Consider the following 20,392-nt stretch of genomic DNA (forward strand, 5'->3'; position numbering starts at 1 on the left):
TCTTCATGGTGTCTTCACCAAAACAAGTTCGTCATCTGGATTCTGGGGAGATGGCAAGATCCTTATCCTGAAATTATTCTCAAAAGAATTTAAACTTTACATTATAGATTACAAAACATACATTTTCTTCTAAGATTTTATATAATTCCCCGTGAAATTACTCCTAAAAGAGTTAAATAAATATACATATATTTTTACATTATCGAATTTTAAAAAACTTAACAGATATCCCCGTGAGATAATTCTTAAACACACCTTTTTTCTAAAAAAGGGTATCTCAGGTCAGGTAAGGATGACAAAATACAAAGAATAGAATTCAAGAAAAAAGATGAAAAATTAACTTGTGAAATGAAATGTAAAATGTGCAAAAAATCTGGGGAAAATAAACTTAGACCTTTGAATGAAGGTCTAATTAAAGTGAATTCCGCAGTGTGCAATTACCCATCCAGGGCCAGGACTTAAGGAAAATGTCTCTCTCTGATCTGACTTATCATCAGCTTTTTAGGGAAGTGAGCCAAATAAATAACCAATCTTAGGTGCTTTCTAGGAATCTAAGTCGAGGGGACCCACGTCCTCTAAAGTTTTAGAAAAGACTGGGACTCCAGGACTCAAAACCCAATTTCCAAGCCCGAAAGTATTGGCATAGAACTGCTATTTCCAAGCAGATTTTAGTCAGTCAAGTCTCTGACCATGTGCTTTCTTTAGCACTATTAATGGCTTTCATATTCCCTTCTGGAATCAGAGAGGCATTTAAATCACAGTCCTATAGGCTCAGGTATTTGCTGTAGAATTAGAAAAAAGATAAATAATGATTATATATGTACTTCCAGTACAAGATGATAAAAAGGAAAAATCAATTTCTCATTAGAAAAATATTTCAAAAATCAAAAATATATATATATATATAGCTTAGAATTAGAAGGGTTTTGTAACCCAAAAATGAGGTTTTCATTTTGTGAGTGTAAATGGATCTTACAAAAAGCAGATTCACAATGCACATTCAAATAGAGTACCATTATTTCCAATAGCACATTTTAAACAATAAACAGTGATGTTTAAAATCATATACTTGTTACAACCTGTAACCCTTGGCAAATGCTGTTATTGCTTCCATAGCAAAATGTGATATTTAAAAAAGAAACCTTCTGGTATAATCATCCTCAGATAAGAATATACAGGAGCTCCTTGGCTTCCTGTTTTTAAAAAAAAATCCTGGATAGGAATGCTTCTACCCATTTAAGGCAATAATATCTCTTATAATAAAATATATAAAAGCTTTATCCTTTAAGACAACAATTCTTAAGGATTTAAAGTAAAAGTTAAAAGATCTCTTGTAAAATTACAAGGTAATATTTAAAGCATGGAAACCTTCAAGGTTCTTTGCAATTACCAAGACAGAATAAATTTTAAAGACACGTGCTCTATAAGATGTTCATAGGTGCTACATATAACCACATTGTTTCTCATACAGTAAGCGTTTAAGTAAATTAGTAAATATAATAACATCATAAGCAGTAACTTCATTAGCGTAAAATGATTCAGTGCAACAGGAAAATCAACGAAATAAGCAAGATTAATTTACAAAAGTAATTAGCAATATACATTAAGATACAGTCTTTTTAAAACAGAAATAAAGCTCATTCAGTTCCGAGGTTTTTAAAAGTTCACCCCTGGTTTCAATTTAAGGTTCTTTTGATTGAGTTCTGCTGAGTTTAAGGTTTTTTTTTTTTTTTTTTTTTTTTTTTTTTTTTTATCACCAGTCTTTGCTATCAGTTCAAAGTTCTGAGCAGGTATGGGGTGAATAGGCTTCCCCTAAGTTCAGTTTTTTTAATAATCGCAAAAGTTTGAATAGGCCAAGCGCCTGAGAGGTTCAGATGCTAGGTCCACGTGGGCTTGGGGTTAGAGAAAAGCTCAGGAAAACTACCCACGTGTAGAGTCTGTGTGGGTTGGGGTTGCCTAAATTAGGTCTTTAGAGAAACACGTGGAAGGCTAGAAATAGGGAAAAAGGGGAATATACTACCCAAATGGTTTGCATCAGAGCTGAAGCAGTCTCTGGAGGTCTCGATCTCAGCAAAGGCGGCAGGTCATCGCTGTTGGGGCTCGGGGTTCTGGAGTGGAATTAGCAGGATCAGCAGCACCAGAGGCAAGAAAAGCGGCGATCACAGAGACTGGAACGCTGGCAGGCTTGTAGTCAGGAGATCAGCAGTAGGAATGGAGATCAACGGCAGACTAAACTGGCTGGGCTCTCTGGCGTTTTAGTTTAAAGCTAAAAGCCCGAATCGGCTGGCCTGACCTCCCGCCCAAGGTGGCTTGGGCTGGACTGGCCGGCTGAGTCCCACTGGAGGCAAAAACGTGCTCTTGCATTTAGCAAAAGCATGGCAAGGAAAGTCACTTTCCTTTTTTAAAAAAGTGCTCAAAAGAGCTGAGCCAGATGGCCAAAAAGCAGGCATGGCTATCGTTAGGCTATCTGGAAGATTTAGAGTTCGAATTTCGACCTTCTAGGCAATGGGGGTCAAGTGACTTGCCCAGGGTCACACAGCTGGGAAGTGGCTGAGGCCGGGTTTGAACCTAGGACCTCCTGTCTCTAGGCCTGACTCTCACTCCACTGAGCTACCCAGCTGCCCCTAAATATCTATTTTATACACAAGGAAATTGAGTTTTTAATTTTATTTTTAACTAAATCCCTGCTCAGCTACTTTGTAATCATACAATTAGGACTAGAATCCAGGAGGACATTTAACTACAAATCTAGTATAATTTCTGTTATACACAGCTCCTTCCCAATCTAAAGAAAATTAATCAGTGGTTTAATCTAATATTTTATATTTATGTAGGGCATTCTGCTCTTCAGAGTTGATGCACATCTCTTATCACTCCTGGTGAATTCCTTATAGGCAAGGAGTGTTTTCTTTTTGTCTTTGAATCCCCAGTGCTTTGACTCATTTTAGGCACTTTATGAATGCTTAGTGAGTTGAATTAAATTGTATCCTGGAAATAGTGAAGGAAGGTAAGTAATATCTGCATTCATCGTAAGAGGAAACTAAGGCAGATACTTGACATGTCAACAGAGGTGGTAAGTGGTAGACTTCAGATTTTGCCTTTAGTACTCCAGATTCTGAATGTAGTGTTTTCACTCTTTTGGGTAAGTGCTTAAACTAGATATTTGACATAAGTCAGTATACTTATTCAGAGGTCAATAGTAGACATATTAGCATAGTTAGCCATTAATATTTTTAGAATATGTGTATTTCCTTTTTACTTAGTAGATCAGTGTTGTGATTAGAAATTATTGTGCTTACTATGTGTCAGTATCCAAAGACTTCATTTCCCAACATCAATTAGTTCTATTTTCTTTATATATATAGAAATTAAAACTTTTAAATTTGTAGTTTCATTGATAGACGGTTCAAATAGCCAAAACACAAGGAATCAATTCAGGTATTATTATGGTATACTAATTTTAATGTGGTAACTTTGGCCAGTGTCCTCATATTTAAGTTAGTAAATCATATACATTTGTATATGTATGTCTGTTCATGTATGTACATCTAGATGTTCCTTTTTTCATGCAAAGTATCCAGCCCTTTTATTCCACGTGTTACTTGTTTCCATTCTCAAAACATATTTGATTTTTAAAATTAAGATTGAGGTTAAAAAATACTAAGAAGAAAACCTTGGCTTTTTAATTATGATAAATTATAATTTTTTCTTTGTCATGTTTTAGAATCAGCATTTTCTTTTCCTTTTTTTGTTTCTACCTTTTATATCTTTAAAAATTATTTTAATGGCTAACTCTTTAGACTTTTTGGAAGTGAAGAAGATAAAATAAAACATAACAAGATTTTTAAAAAGGAACTTTTATAGTTTTAAAAGGTGTTTTTGTTTTTCTTTTCATTTGACTTATTTTTTAATCCTTATCTTCCATCTTAAGAACAATACTCTGTGTTGGTTCTAAGGGAGAAGAATGGTAAGGATGAGATGATGGGGGTTAAGTGACTTGCCCAGGGTCACACAGTGATCTCCTGCCCCTAGGCCTGGCTTTCAGTCTACTGAGCCACTTAGCTACCCCCTGTCATTTGATCTTCATAGTAATTGTGAAGTAGGGTTCATCCTCTGTTTCAGATGAGGAAACTGAGACATAAAGTGTTTAGGTAATTTGTCTAAAACCAACATGCAGCAATTAGACAATATTGTCTAAATTTCATATTTTGATTTTCATATCCAATTTCAAATTTTATGGACATATGTCTAATTTTATCTTTGCTTCCCTACTGTCTCATCCTGTATATATTATAGTAGATGTTTATTGAATGTTTAGTGGAATCAGTGTTTATTTTGCCTTTCCTTTTCGAAGCTTACCTTTACAAATATTTCCCCCCATTGTATGTTTCATTCTTTTCTCTGTATAACTTTAATATTCCTGTTGACTCCTTTAAGAGCATAGGGCTGCAACCATCTCACGCCAACGGACTCTGTTCTGGGCAACTTCCCCCAGCTGGGCCCATGTCATTCCGACCGTTTTTGTTTCATTTTCAGCAGATCTTCGCCAGGTCTGTTTTGGTCTTCCAACTTTCCTCCTCCCTGAAGGGTTCCAGCTCAATGCTTGTCTGGCTACGTTGTCTTCCGGTTTTCATAGCGTATGTCCTATCCATCTCCACTTACGTTTCTTTATGTCCTGACTAATGGGATACTGGATTGTTCTTTCCCAGAGACTAGCATTGGAGATCTTTTCAGGCCATCTGATGTTCAAGATGTGACGTAGACATCTGTTAACAAAGACCTGGAGTTTGTTGGTGTTAGCGCTCGTCACTCTCCAGCTTTCTGATCCATATAACATAACTTCCATTTTAAAAATATATACATATTTAAAATTTTTTATTTTGAATATTTTCCCATAGTTACATGTTTCATGTTCTTTCCCTCTCAAACCCCTTCACCCCCTGTAGCTGATGCATAATTCCATTGAGTTTAAATAGATATTTTGCAGTTACTTAACTCCTCACATGGAGTTCTTAGGAGAGTGACTTTTTTCATGTTATTTTAAAAAAATGAATGGCCATTTTAAAATATTTTAGAGTGTAATTATATCTAAGGATTGATAATCTTTTTAGGGAAAGGTCATCATAATTATTTTTTTTTCTTCTTTCAAAGTAAACTCCTACTTGGATTGTTACTATTGCTACTTTTAAACTTCATAGAATTTAAGATGTGAAAGACTGTTTAGAACATTTAGCACATTAGTCTATTTAAGTATACATAAATTCCCTGTAAGAGTGGTTACTAGCTTATTTATTAAATGGCGCATCATGATTCAACAGTCAGTAGCTATCACAAGTAAGTTAGTAGAAAAATTTTATTAAGCTAGGAAATGTGACAAAACAGGAAGCAAAACATTAATGAACCTGAAAACTTCCATAAAGATTTTTGATGGCATGAGTTATTGTATAAAGTTTTTTTTTAAATAAGCATAGAACATATGTTTACTATATTTTGTAACATATATTTAGCATTTCTGCATTTCGATTAGAAATAATGTATATAATAAAAGACTAATGAATATATGCACTAGTGAAAAATATCATTACTCTTTCTGGTCATCTTAAAACAATTATTTTCTGAATTAGTAAGTAATATCACTTTCCCATATAAATAAGAAACCTTTTCATCTAAATATTCTGTAGAACATCTTCAAAAAACAATAGCTTGTTGATGCTTTTAAAGATACCCAATAATGTTGATTTCCCAATCTCTTCCCCCCAGTAGAACCAAGGAGTACAGTTAAAACAAACTCTCACACTGACTACACATGGTAGCACTTCCCATTTCATATGCTATAGTTAGTGGAAAGTGTGCCACAGAGTAGCAGAATTATGCTCATAAAATCAGAGAGGGAAAAAAATTAATCTTTTAAAAATGTTTGCTTTCCCCTTAAATGTACAGATTTTAGTCCACAGATACCATCTGTTCCCTGTTATGTGCTTTAAGAAAAGCATCCTTTCTTTAATAAGTTGGCTGAGGACTACTGATGCATCATAAAAAGGCATAATAAGAGCAGTAGATAATGTAATTAAACTCTAACCAGCAATGTTTTCATAGTGAAAGTACCATCTCAATTTCCTTTATAACATTGTATAACATTCTTTTTTTTTTTATTTTAAAGGTATATTGAATTTATGAACCCTAGGCCCTTAGTTACTTAGAGTAACTGGACTATATAAACATTGTTCCCTGCCACCCCCCAATATGGTTACTTTAAAAAAGTATTTTTTTAACATGATATCTATTTTTCAGTATGCCTCTCCTTCATCTCCTTTGTTACAAGTCTCCTTGTGTAACAGATTAAAAAACACCAAGCCAATTTAGTAAGATCTATCTACCTAAGATAGGTGATGTATTCCACATTAATATTTTTTAATCTCTTTACTGGAAAGAGAGAAATACATATTTATGTCTCCTCTGGTGTTAGACTTGGTCTCTCTACAGTATTCAAGTTTTATTTTATTGTTTTTTCTATTTCTGTTGTCGTGCATGTTATTTTCCTGCTTCTGTTTACTTCCAACCTCCTATCATTTCATTGAATTTCTCATATTTGTCTTTTCTTTTTTTTCACAATAATATTCCATTACATTCATATCCCTATTTCCCATTTGAAGAGAATCCACTTTGTGTCTGGTTCTTTGTCTTCACGAAGAATGCTTCTATGGATGTTTTGGTTATATAAATGGGAGCTTTCTATTTTTATCTCAATGGAAAACATATACCTAGTAGTTGGATCTATAAGTGAAAGTTTATTTTAGTTATTTTCCCCCTCCATAATTCCAAATTGTTTGTTAAAATGGGTTAAACAGTTTATAGCTCCCAGCTGTCAGCCTCCCTGTCTTCCTGCAGGCCTTTCAACATTGACTATTTAATCCTTTGTCATTTTTGCCAGTTTGCTTGGGGTGTGTTGAAAGCTCAGAGTTGTTTTAATTTTCATTCTCTTATCAGGAATTTAGAAAAATCTTTTGTGTAGCTTCTAAATTTACCTTTTGTGAATAATTTGTTCACATGCTATTTTTTTCTAGTTTATAGTTTCCCTTATTGTAGCTTTATTGTTTTGTTGTGTGAATTTTTAAACAAATTTTTAGGAAATTGAAATTGTACATTTTATTTTCTATGTTCTTCTCTGTTTCTTGTTTGATTAAACATTCTCCCACTAACCTTAGCTTTGAAAAAGCATTCCTTCCACTTTGCTGAGTTAAAAAAAGGAACTTTTCTATTTGCATCTCGTATCCATTTGAAATTTATTTTACATGGTATGATATTTTTCCCAAACTACTCTTCAATTTTCCCAGCAGTTCTTGTACAAAAAGGAGTTCTTTCTCAAGTAATTCTTACTTTTTTTCCTTCCCCCTTCTGTTTTTTTAATCTTTATTTTATTTTAATAACACATTTCCATCTAAGTTTTCAAAAATTATATGATTAATGTTTCCCTCCCTTCTTCCCTTCCCTCTCCTGGAGCTGACAAGCAATTAAGTCCGTGTTATATAGCAGTGGTTCCCAAACTTTTTTGGCCTCCCACCCTCTTTCCAGAGAAAATACTACTTAGCGCTCCCTTACAGTTATTCACCTCCCCCAAATGCACCTGTGGCCATCACCACCCCACTGGATCGCTGCAGCACCCACCCAGGGGACGGTGGCTCCCACTTTGAGAATTACTGTTATATAATATTATCATGCAAAACATTTCCATATTATTCATTTTTGTAAGTGAATAATCCTATAAAATCCAAGCCTCAAATCATATACCCAGATAAATGAGTGATAAATCACATGTTTTCATCTGCATTTATTTACTGCAACAGTTCTTTCTCTGGAAGTGGATAACATTCTTTTTCCTAAATCCCTCAGAATTGTCCTATATTGCTGTTAGTAGCAAAATCTGTCATATTTGACAACATTTCAGTTACTATGTATAATGTATAATATTCTCCTGGTTCTGCTTATTTCACTCTGTATCAGTTTTCATGTAGGTCTTTCCAGTTCTTTCTGAAATCATCCTGTTTATCATTTCTTATAGCACAAGAGTATTCCATCAGCCTCCTATTCCACATTTTGTTCAGTCATTCTACAATTAAGGGATATCCCTTTAGTTTCCAATTCTTCGCCACAACAAAAAGTGAAGCTGTAAATATTTTTGTATAAATAGGTCCTTTTTTTGTTTTCATCTCTTTGGGATATAGACCTAGTAGTGGTATTAATAGTTGGATCAAAAGGTATGCATTTTTTTATAGCCCTTTTATAGCCCATAATTCCAAATTGTTGGTGAATGGTTGGATCAATTCACTATTCCACCAGCAATGCATAAGTGTCCCAATTTTGCCACATTCCCTCTAACATTTATTATTTTCCTTTACTGTCATATTGGCTGATCTGAAAGGTGTGAGGTGGTACCTCAGAGTTGCTTGATTTGCATTTCTCTAATCAGGAGGGATTTAGAACATTTTTTTCATATGATTATTGATAGCTTTGATTTCATTTTTCAATTGGGGAATGACTTAGATTCTTATAATTTGACTTGGTTCTTTATGTATTTGAGAAATGAGGCTCTTATCAGAGAAATTTGTTATAAATCCCCCCCCCCCAGTTTGTTGCTTCCCTTCTAATCTTCATTGCATTGGTTTTGTTTGTACAAACCCTTTCTAATTTAATATAATCAAAATTATTCATTTTATATCTTGAAATGTTCTATATCTCTTGTTTGGAAGTAATCCTTACTTTGAAAGGATCTCATCCACAGTTATTTTCCTGACTTTGGTAGTGTAGGTTTTTTTTTGCCCCACAGCATAGTGTATTGCTTCACTTAATTTTGTCAATAATACAAATGTATGATTTTGCCCCAACTGTTTTGATTATTTTGGTTTCTCTTAATTTTGGGTAAAACATTTTAATCAATTGCAAGTTTAGTGAAATCCAAGGGGATCTAGTGTTTATGTGAATATTTTGGCCATAGAGTCAATGTTATAGAGAAAGAACATTTTATCATATTCACAAAATTCCTTCTCATCAACTTGCTGCTTCCTTGATGAAGTAAGGAATAAAGTTTTACTTATTGTTTGTTTTTACTTTTCACTATTAAAGTAAATATAAATCATTCTTTGTTATTGCTTAACTCAAATTAATGCTGATCTCAGACATGTGGACAAGTTTAATAAATTATTTAGTGACATGAGATTTGTTTAATTATGTTATTAAATGTATAATAGTGGTACACAGTAAACAATACCATTACCAAATAAGATCATGGAGAACTGTTCACTCTTATTATGCTTATATTTTAATTTTGAGCTTATAATACTTTGCCAATTTCAAAGCAGATTTATTAACATATCCTTAAAGATGATGGGGTTAAACATTATTACTGTTTTGTAAACAATAGTGAAGACACCAACATTAAGTAATATTCTAAAAATGTATCGGTGGCAGGATCAGAAAAAAAGTTTAGATGCCTTGAAAATTCAAATCAGAGTATTATTTCAAATTTTTATATCTGAAAAAGAACAGCTTAATTACACTTTCTTTATAGCACAAGTATTGTCATATTACATTTATTTATTTTGGAATTGGGGAAACTTAGTAGCTTATTATCCAATTGAATTGGGTAAACTAATTGGTTTTGCTCAATTGTATTTTTGTTTCTTTTAAAGAAATTGTTACAAAGGATTCTGAAACAGAGGAGTGAGATTTGGAAATGAAAGTTATGTTAAAATATATAAACATTTAAAAAAGAATTAGATAATTAAATTTCTGTTGTGAAAAGGGTAATTTATGAAGAGCTGAAATAAAAAGATAAAATGATAGCACCTTGACCTTAAGGTAATTCATTGTATCATGAGCTGTGACACATACACAGACAACACAAAGAAGGGAGTGATTGTTCAAAGGGGATCTAGCCAGAAAGCTCCAGGAAATTTCGGAGAGAGAGTATCATGGATTACTTGGCATCTGAGCCATGAAGTTAGAGAAAGATTCTGAAAGTTAACAGAAGAAAGGAATGAGTTCTAGGTGTTGGAGGAGAGAAAGAATTGGGGTTTATCACTACAAAAAGCATGCATGTATCCTTGATCGTTAGTAAAGTAAGAAGCAAAGTTATCTTTTGGAGAGAAGAATGTGAAGGTGGCATTAGGGACTTGTAAGGAGAAGAGATATGGAATAACAGCTGTAGAGAAAGGGTCAGAGTTCATCAGAGCTGGATGTATAGTTTTATTCATGGAGCAATTTAGTAGCCATGACTGCTAGAATCAGTGTCTGTCCAATGGTAGTTGTGAAGAAATCAGTTTATAAATAATGAATGGAACCTGTTAACACTTTCTCTTGCTAAGTTGTAAGCTCAGGGAGACCAGAGACATTGTTTTGATCTTTGTATCTCCAACATTGGGATGGCACATTGCTTTTATTATAGATGTTGAATAATGTTTTTTGAGTTCCCTTGAAATTATTAATGTGTCTGCTAATAGGAGGTATATATAGGAGGATTCATGTACTTGGTAATTTTCTTTCCAGTCTTGTGCATAAAATGCTTTTCTCCTTTTCTTTAGCTGGATGAAAAAGAGAGTCGGCGTTTATTCCAACAAATCCTTTCTGGTGTGGATTATTGTCATCGACACATGGTTGTCCATAGAGATTTGAAACCTGAAAATGTATTGCTTGATGCACATATGAATGCAAAGATAGCTGATTTTGGTAAGAATGTTTTAAAATTCAAAATGTTGACTCTGGCATTTATCTGTTATTTTAGATGACCTTTATTCATTCAAAGTATTACACCAGTTATCCAAGACTATCTCCTCATTTGCCAACCAATTAAGACATCAGAAAGGAGTCAAAGGAGTTTTCTCTCCTACCATTTGCTTTTTATAACTCTTAAGAACTTAGATTGAATATTGACAGTAGAATCTATAAATTACATAAACATAAATCATGTTTGCAAAAAATGCAAAGGTTGTGAAATAAATATAATTAACATTCATTTCCCATTTTTTCTTGTATTGCTTTGAAAATATTTTAAACTATGTACACTGTTATGTCATATTCAGTTATTTATCTCATGTAGCCTTTTAAATAATTTTCCTACTTAATTGTGGGAATTTTCTCATTGTTGATACAGATAGTGGAGAAAATAATCCAGTTTGCTTTGACTTTCTTTTGTTCAGTACTTGCTTAGAAATGTTCTGCTTGACAAATTTCTTAACAATTTTTAGTTCAATAATCTTTTATTTTAACTTTTTTTTTACAGTAAACAGTTATACAGGGTGTCCCAAAAGTCTTAGTGCAATTTTAAGCTATTAAATTATTAAAGCTTAAAATGGCACCAAGATTTTTGGGACTCCCAGTATGCATCACTTTAAACAATCTGGTGTATAAAAATTTTAAAAATCTATTTCGTACAGTTATCTGTTGGGGTGCTCATGTGGCTTTATTTAAAAGTTTTTAAAAAGTGAATTCTAAATTGATGGAGTGATGAATTGTATACTTTTGTAGCATCATGTTTTACCATGATAATTCTGCTGAGATTGTCTTCTAATATTTTTCTCTACAGAAAAAAACTTTAATTCTAAAAATAATTTACATAAATGAAGTATGGTGCTCATTCTTCGTTTAATAACTGTACACTGATGTTTTCTTTAGGTAACTTACATATATTCCAGTGTACTATATTCTCACATAAATAATTTGTAGCATTATACAACAGACAACACAATGTGCAGTGGATGTTATTGTTAACATGTAATTAATTATATCTTATCAATTTCATCTCTTCAACATCATTGAAGTCAAACTCTTCCTCTTGATTCCCACTGTTACTCCTGTTATACAAGCACTCATTACCATCTGTCTGGACTGTTCCAGTAGCTTCCTAATTAGTCTTTTTTTCCATTTCCCTCCTCCCACCCCACAATCTAGCCTTCATTTTATGAGCAAAATAATTTTCTTATAATATTTGGTTATAAGCATTCCTACTCAGATTTTCTCTATTGCCTCCCAAGTAAGCTCACATTCCCTTCCTGGTATTCAAGGCTTTCAACATCCTGTGACGGTTCTACCTTTCCAGTTAATTCATATTTGTTTTCTTTCATGTTTCAGCTAAATTCTAAAGACAGACAGACAGACAGACAGACAGACAGACAGACACACACACACACACACACACACACACACACACGTACGTGTGCGCTTCGAGACAGCTAGCCAGCCAGCCAGATACTGACTCTTTTAACCTGGAAATTCAGGAGTCATGGATTACTTGGTATCTGAGCCTTGCAGTGAAAGTTAAGAAATGGGGAAGAAAGGAATGTGTTTTAGACTTTGGGAAAGGGTAAGAATTAGGATTTGTTAGTATAAAAAGCATGGAGGTGGTAACTCTGTGTCTCCTGAACACTCATTGCACTCATGCCTGTACTCAGATGTTTATAGTGTCTGCTTTCTTTGCTCGTTAAATTCTTACTCATCCTTTCAAATTGCCCCACTCAATGCCACCTTTTTTATGAAGTTTCTCCTATTTTTTGCTATTAGTAACAGTCTTCCTCTTCAGTTCTTACATAGCATTTTATTTTTTAAGTTTTATATACTTAGTGTGTCCTATTATGTATATCATAGGTATCTGTCTTGATGTCTTATCTGTCTCTTAGAGTGTAAATTCCTTGAAGACAAGGACTGTGTCCTTTCAATTTTGCATTTCCAAACTCTCACAGTGGTGTATGCATAGTAGACACTTAAAGTTTTATATTTCATAAAATAGAAAGCAGTGTTAATAAGGGTGTGTGTGTGTGTGTGTGTGTGAGAGAGAGAGAGAGAGAGAGAGAGAGCGAGAGAGAGACAGAGACAGAGACAGAGACAGAGAGAGAGAGAATATGAGAATTTGTGTTCTATGGAAATAGGAGGAAGATTAATGGACAGATCTTTGAGTATTAAGTGTTTGGTTTTTTTTGATGGCCACATTTGATGTAAGAGAAAGGAAGCAACTTTTTTATTCTCATGTCTTTACCCATTGAGAACATAGAAGGAAGCTTATATGGCAAGGTTATTAAATGGAATTAAATTATTTAAAACTTTGAAACATGAAGAGTATTGTTTGAAATAATTTTGATTAGATAAAGCTATTTAAAAAAAATTACAGAAATTTGAAAGGGAAAGTCATAGATAGAATAGGGTATATGTCTTGTTTCTGTCAAAATGTGTTACCATTTTTGAGAGACTCATTTATTGCAAAGAGTGCCTTATTGTTAATGATTGATTTTATGGAAGAAAACATTTAAATCGAAGAGGATGCTCAAGCATTTTCTTTAGTTTTGAACTATAAAGCTTTAAAAGTCAAGTGAGGAGAACAACTAGGTGACTTAGTAGATAGAGAGCCAGGTCTGGAGACAGAAGGTTCAAATCTAGCCTTAGACTTTGTGGTCTTGGGCTTTTTGATCTTGGGCAAGTCACTTAACTCCCATTGCCTAGCCTTTAGCACCCTTCTGCCTCAGAACCAATACTTAGTATTGATTCTAAGACATAAGGTAAAGGTTTTTTAAAAAATTAAGTGATGATGTAACAGTGTGAGCAAGGCCAGGCAGGTAAGAAATAAGAAAGCAATCTTTTTGGGATAGAGTGAATGAATGGAACTGAATATGAAAAAAGATGTAAAAGACAGTTGAATCAGTTTTGTAGAAGAACTTTGAGTGCCAGTTAGGGAAGTCCAAACTTATCCCGAGTATGGCAAGATCTGGTATTGTCCACATTGTGATGGAGATGATTGTTTAGATTTGTGTGGGTCAGACAATACAGAGACTTCACTTTTGGGTGTCATGTTTTCTGATGGACATCAAGTTGAAATCTATACAGTTGAGCATAGGTAGCATGAATGTGGCACTGTACCCCTTGCCTTACAGTGATTGATTCACAGAACAAAAGTTAGTTGAAACTGGAAAAGAGAAGGCCTAAGGGAAATATGACTATCTTCAATTATAAGAAAGGGTCATTATGTGGAAGAGCCCTTGTATTTGTTCTGCTTGGCCCTAGAATACATTCCTAGAAGCCATAGAAGAAAATTATAGAAACTGAAGTTTACCCTCTGTTTAAAATTCCTAACAGTTAGAGCTATCTTGAAGTGGAATGCATATTCTTGGAAAATAGCATGTTCCCTTCATAGGAGGTTTGTAAGTAGAAGCTGGGTAATCATTTGTTGGGTATGTTCATTGTATTCTGGTATTGTTCAGAATAGCCATCTCTGAGTTCTCTTCCAACTCTGAGTCTAATAATAATAACCTTGATTAATAGCTATAAATTGGACCATTGTTTTTGTGTGGGAAATTACTTTATTTCCTTGTATTTCAGTTAATTCAAAACAGTTAATATAAGTATAGTATGCTACCCAGAGCAGGAGAGAGATATATCAGATTTAGATTAGAAAAAATCCTTGTCCTCATGGAGTTTGTAGTCTAATAGAACAAAACATTTATAAAGATACTACAATAAAATACAAATTGTGTAGGCTGAATAGCAGTTAGGCTTCATGTGGAAATTTGAAATGAGCTTTAAAGGAAACAGGATTGGGGCAGTGAGGTGGCTCAGTTGATTGAGACCCAGGCCTGGAGATGGGAGGTCCTAGGTTCAGATTTAGCCTTAGTTACTCCTAGCTGTGTGGCCCTGGGCCAGTTATTTAACCATACATTGCCTAGCCCTTACTACTCTTCCTCCTTGGAACTAATACTTAGTATTGATTTTAAGACAGAAGGTGAGGATTTTTTAAAAAAAGGAATCAGGATTCTAGGAGTCTGAGGCAAAGAGGCAGTACATTCTGGGCATGAGGGTCACAGCCTGTGAAAAGTCAGGGTGGCTGGAGATTGCATATCATGTGTGAGAAACAACTAGAAGCCCAATCTGGCTAGACCTCAGGGGACAGAAAGGGGGGTAGTTCAGGATAAACCTGGAAAGATAGATTGCAGCCAATTTGTGATGAAAATTAAATGTCAGACAGATTCTAAAGTTAATAGAGAGTCACTGGAGTTACCATTATGGTCAGATACGTGCCTTAGCAGTATCACTTTGACAGCTGTGTAGCAGGTAGATCAGAGTGGGGAGATACTTAAAGCAGTGAGACCAGGAGAAAGGGGATTTGATTTAGGATATGTTCTTAGAGTTGGAGAGAAAGGGTTCAAGTTTGAAAGATACCGTGGAGTTAGAATTACAAGACTTGGCAAATGATTTGCTACATGAGGTGAAGAATGTGGGATGACCAACATTTTGGACTTCTGTGAACTGAAGAATAGTAGTGCAGAAGAGGGGTGGGTTTGTGGGGAAAATGATTTCAATTTTAGACATATTAAATTAAAAAAAAAAACAACCTATAGGACATTCAGTTGTACTTGTCCCTTGGTGATACAGGTCTTAAGGAATAGATCTGGATCATAAAGATGATAATAATTAAATGCATGGAAACTGATGACATCACTGAGAGTTATATAGTTTCTTATAAGAACCAGGTCAAGGTTAATAGATTTATTTGAATTTCCTTTCTTATATTCAGCTTTTCTAGATTCCTGTTTTTCTGGTCTTTTCTTGATTGATAATTTTTTTTTGTATACACAGTGTGTCCTATTAACCAAAATAACCATTAGCTTACATGTATGCTATTTAAATACTAGCCTTACATTCAAGGTAAAACTTATCATGTTGCATGTTGAAATAATTAAATGTTTAAATGTTTGGGGATGGTAGAGGTGGTAATTGATTTTGTTGAAGCAGAGTACAGGATGAAGCTTTAGTTGTTAAATGCAAACCCTCAGTTGTTAAAAAAACAATTTGGTGCCACTGGGAAATCCTTGAGTAGCTGCTTTTGTGCACTTTCAGGTCTTTCAAATATGATGTCAGATGGCGAATTTTTAAGAACAAGCTGTGGCTCTCCCAACTATGCTGCACCAGAAGTAATTTCAGGAAGGTAGTGTTTCCTTTTTGTTGTTGTTGTTACAGCCCCTATCCTTTAGACTTTTGTTAGTTTACAAATGTCATATTCCCAGTGAAGGAGAAGATAGAAATTAGAATTTTCATTCCTCTTCAAATCTGTTATCTTGAAATGTTTTTAGTTATATTGTATATTACAACATATGGTAATATGTTCCTTATTTTATGATACAATAAGGTTTTATAGAACATGCTTAATAAGTTTAATAGTCCCATTTCTGGTAGCATGCATTGAGATACAAGCTAAAATTCTGTTCATATAAATACTTTATATGTATATCTTAGTTTTCATTATTTTTCCCTAATGAAAGAAACCTAATGTTCTTAAAACACTTGAAAAAATGGTACATTTTGAAAAGAATATTAAGCCATGAGAATATAATAAATGCAGACCTATATAATGTTTTAGAAAATTTTCCTTAGTCATAATATAATAAAATAAAAATGAAGTTCAAGTTCTTAACATTTTTATGAGCATTAATTAAGCTTTATGAAAATGGTACTTGATAGAGGAATTTCATTAAGTGTTGATTAAAACTTATCACAGTTAAATTGTCCTTCCATTCAATTTTGGACAGATCACTTCATCCTCTGTGGACCTTGGTTTGTTCATCTGTAAAACAATAGTAAAGTCCTGTCCAACTATAAATCCTATGAAACTGTCTGCCACTGTTAAGTCTATAGGTCCCACAGCATTAAAAAACAAACAATCCCCTTTAAATATTAAGGATTTTTGCTATGTTTGCACTTAGATGAAATTTATTATTTTAATAGATTAGAAGACAGAGAAACAATGTAATTAAAATTCATGGAAGCAAAACTTTAGTTTTTTCCCCATTATTTTTTAGTAACCTATCAAAAATGCATATCTTTATTTTCGTAACCTGGATTGATCATTTCAATGACCTCTTGTGTTCTAGAGCTTCAAAATTGTTGCAGCAATATTTTGATTACTTCAAAAATTATTTTTCCCTACTGGAAGAACCTGAGGCAGAGTAGTTGTATGAATATTTATATCCCTACCTAGCTTGTATAGAGATATGGTGTTTGTGTGACTGCCCTTCTTTAAACAATGCAGGTGGATCTCATTTTAAACTTGCCAAGCTTCATCATTTCTTTATAGCAACATGATGTGCAAAATCCCCAACTCCTTTCCCCTGGCTTTCATTTGTGTTGTCTCTTGTCTGTTGTCTGTTGCAGTCTGTTATATCGTGACTGTTTTAGAAAGTGAGTGGTGGTTGGAACTTAGACATTGTGGGCATTTAGCATTAAATAATTGGCTTTATGATATTAAAAATGGGTTATATTTTATGGTCTGGAATACTACTGGAGTCTATTTCTCTGTCCTTAGACAGGTTCTTTCTGCCAAGCCTAGAATGAATAGTAGTTATGACTGGCAACATTTAAAGACCTTTTAACTTTTATGGAAGAATACTCTGATAAGTGGAGTAATTAAACTTTATTGACTTAAATAGAGAGAAATCATCCCCCAGTGTTAATCATTTGCTCTTGGGAAAAAAAAAACATAACTTATGAAACAGAAAGTGGTAAAAATGACTGGTTTTAATAGTTTAATAATAATAAATTCAGCATGTTTTTTAAATTCTGACTTTATGCTAATAAGGTTATATATTCATGACAAGATATATTGTGTTGAAGGTGAAATGGTTAGAATATCATGTTATTGGTGCCAAATTCTTAGATTCTGTCCCTCTGTATGCTAGTTAGCTTTTCTTTATTTCTTTAGCACAAACAATACCATTAAACCTGTAATCTCTAGAAAGGAGATGATAATAGTATTTATCTATCAGGGTAGTTGTGAGGATAAAATGAGATAATATTTGTAAAGCTCTTTGTAAACCATCAAGTACCATATGAGTGCTTATAATAATAATTATCATTATTAATCCTGGTCAGCTGCCCTGGAACTCTATGTCTGGTCACAAAGGAGCTAAAGTGAGAATATGGCTATAAAAAGTTTAGGAGTGTCATCATGAATAAAAAAAAAACAAAGCACAAACCCTACTTAGGAAGTGTTACTGATGTAATTTTTATTGTTGAAGGGTGTGCTTTGGTGCTCTTTGTTCATTAATTTAAAGTAAAAACAATGCTTCTAAGTCACAGTTTGTCTCAGTTTTAGGAGGCTTGTCAGGAGATTATGTGAAGAGAACCAAATTATTCAGTTAATAAGTTTATATATTGATGTTCATTGTTTTAAAGATTGAGAATACTGCTAGTAATTGTGTTCTACTTGGTGTGACTATAAAGATCATTTTCTGACTAATCTTAATTTTTTCCATACAGTACAAATTTAAAATTGTGATTTTCTTTTAGATAATAATTAATTAAACATGCCGAGTTCCATATCACTTAATGGTATCATTTAATGCTATATTTTTTCCAGGTTGTATGCAGGTCCAGAGGTAGATATTTGGAGTAGTGGTGTTATTCTCTATGCTTTATTATGTGGCACCCTTCCTTTTGATGATGATCATGTGCCAACCCTTTTTAAGAAGATATGTGATGGGATCTTTTATACCCCTCAGTACTTGAATCCTTCTGTGATTAGCCTTCTGAAACATATGCTGCAGGTGGATCCTATGAAGAGAGCCACAATCAAAGACATCAGGTAAAAAGCAGCATTGTTGTATCCTTAATTGGCTTAGAAATTATTTATACAAAATAAAGTTGATTTATTGCTTATATTTAATTATTTGTTATAATTAAATTATAATTAATAGTAAATTAAATGTTAATTAAAATAGAAATAATTCTATTTAAATTCTATTGAGCACTGTCATCTTTTTTTAAGAGATAAAAGTAATTTTTAGTGCTCCCTTATTATAAGGGAAAGTGAGTATCTTGAGTTTATTGTGAAATGCTACTATAATATCTAAATAGACAAGAATTAGAATTAAAGAATTGGATCTACTTTAAGTATTCAGAGAATTAAGAGATTAATAGGGATTTTACATGATCACTTGGTGTATGAAGGGATACATTGGAAAGCCCTTCGGCTAGGCTACCTTCCTCCCTCTGAGGGAGAATCTTTGGACCTTATTTGGGCAGGGAGTTTGTGATGGGGTCGTGCCATGGACTGCTACATGTACAAAGTTCATAAAGCAGTTCTGCAAAGAACAAATATTCTCATTGTCCTTCAGCACTTCACTCCTCCATTAACTTCCAGATCTCTCCAAAGGTAGGTGTTTTCTTGTTCCTAGCTCTCTTTTTCTTTATGAAGTTTATCATTTTTTTGGGTCTCCTTATCCTGACTTTTATACACAGCAGCTCATCTCTTTTTTTTCTTCCTACTGAACCTCTATTCATCTGATTTGTGTAGAGACACATTTCTGTAGGATGCTACTATTAATAACTGATAGCTCTTTTGATATGCCAGTAGTTCAGCTCTCATAACCAGCTTCCAGTAGGGCACAGTTAAATATCCTCTTAAGACCATTATTATCCTTAAAATAAGAACCCAGGACAGTCTACTCTCGTAGCTCTACAATTCTGTGATTCTTTTGCGAATTGATGAGAGTTTGGAAAAGAATCTCAAGGTTTTATCTTCATACAAACAAACATTGCAATAAAAATGTGATGAAAATTAGAATGATTTTGAAAATGGTGACATACTTGGCTATATAGTCTTGGATAGTGAGCTTAGTTACAGCTTTATATGAGACTTTAGTAAAAGTGTTAACCGAAATAATAGAACATTTCTTTTAGTGCATTAAAGAGTCCTTGATTTGAGGGTGGATACATGCTTTCAGCTTTTTTGTTTAAAGAAATAAGTAGAATTGAGGGATGATAGAAGAAAGAGGAAGGATTTAAGTAGGGTAAAGATTTTAGGAGATCTTAAAGAAATAGAAGAAGGGAAGAAGGAAGTACTTCATTAATATTCTACGGACCAAATCCAGTGCTTCTCTATAAGGCATTATGGTGCAGTGGAAGGAGTGTTAGAATTAAGAGTCAAAGGCCCTGGGAAAAATAGAGATCATATTTAAAACATCAAAAAAACCCACCAAAACCATACCCCTCCAAACCAAACAAATTACACATTTAGATAAATAGATTAAGGGAAAAAGCCTATAGTATAGTATAACACCTTCATTCTAAAATGCCCAGACACACAGACACATCAGGGTCATTTATATTATGATCTATAAAAGTATGTGCAAAACTGAAAGCAAATGTAATTTTCAATGGAAATAATAAATATAGGAGTAAAGCAAGGATGTCTTCTCTTACCATCATTATTTTACTAGAAATGCTAGTAATAGTAGTATAAGAGGAAGCAATTAAATACATTAGGGGCAGCTGGGTAGCTCAGTGGAGTGAGAGTCAGGCCTAGAGACAGGAGGTCCTAGGTTCAAACCCGGCCTCAGCCACTTCCCAGCTGTGTGACCCT

The 20,392-nt window shown here is 33.7% G+C and overlaps 1 protein-coding gene across 2 annotated transcripts in view; it reads left to right on the top strand.

The window, feature by feature from the left end:
• The window catches only part of PRKAA1 (protein kinase AMP-activated catalytic subunit alpha 1), a 59,334-nt gene that overhangs the window by 22,879 nt on the left and 16,063 nt on the right, over positions 1-20,392 (top strand). Inside the window, exons 5-8 of one of the 2 annotated variants that reach the window (XM_044664160.1) lie at positions 2,050-2,058; positions 10,578-10,722; positions 15,874-15,961; positions 18,389-18,613. In XM_044664160.1, the coding sequence (XP_044520095.1) occupies positions 2,050-2,058; positions 10,578-10,722; positions 15,874-15,961; positions 18,389-18,613 (467 nt within the window). The remainder of the gene's footprint in view (positions 1-2,049; positions 2,059-10,577; positions 10,723-15,873; positions 15,962-18,388; positions 18,614-20,392) is intronic. The other variant, XM_044664156.1, reaches the window with a different exon arrangement.

The sequence above is a fragment of the Gracilinanus agilis genome, chromosome 1 (genome assembly GCF_016433145.1).
Source record: "Gracilinanus agilis isolate LMUSP501 chromosome 1, AgileGrace, whole genome shotgun sequence".
Classification (NCBI taxonomy): domain Eukaryota; kingdom Metazoa; phylum Chordata; class Mammalia; order Didelphimorphia; family Didelphidae; genus Gracilinanus; species Gracilinanus agilis.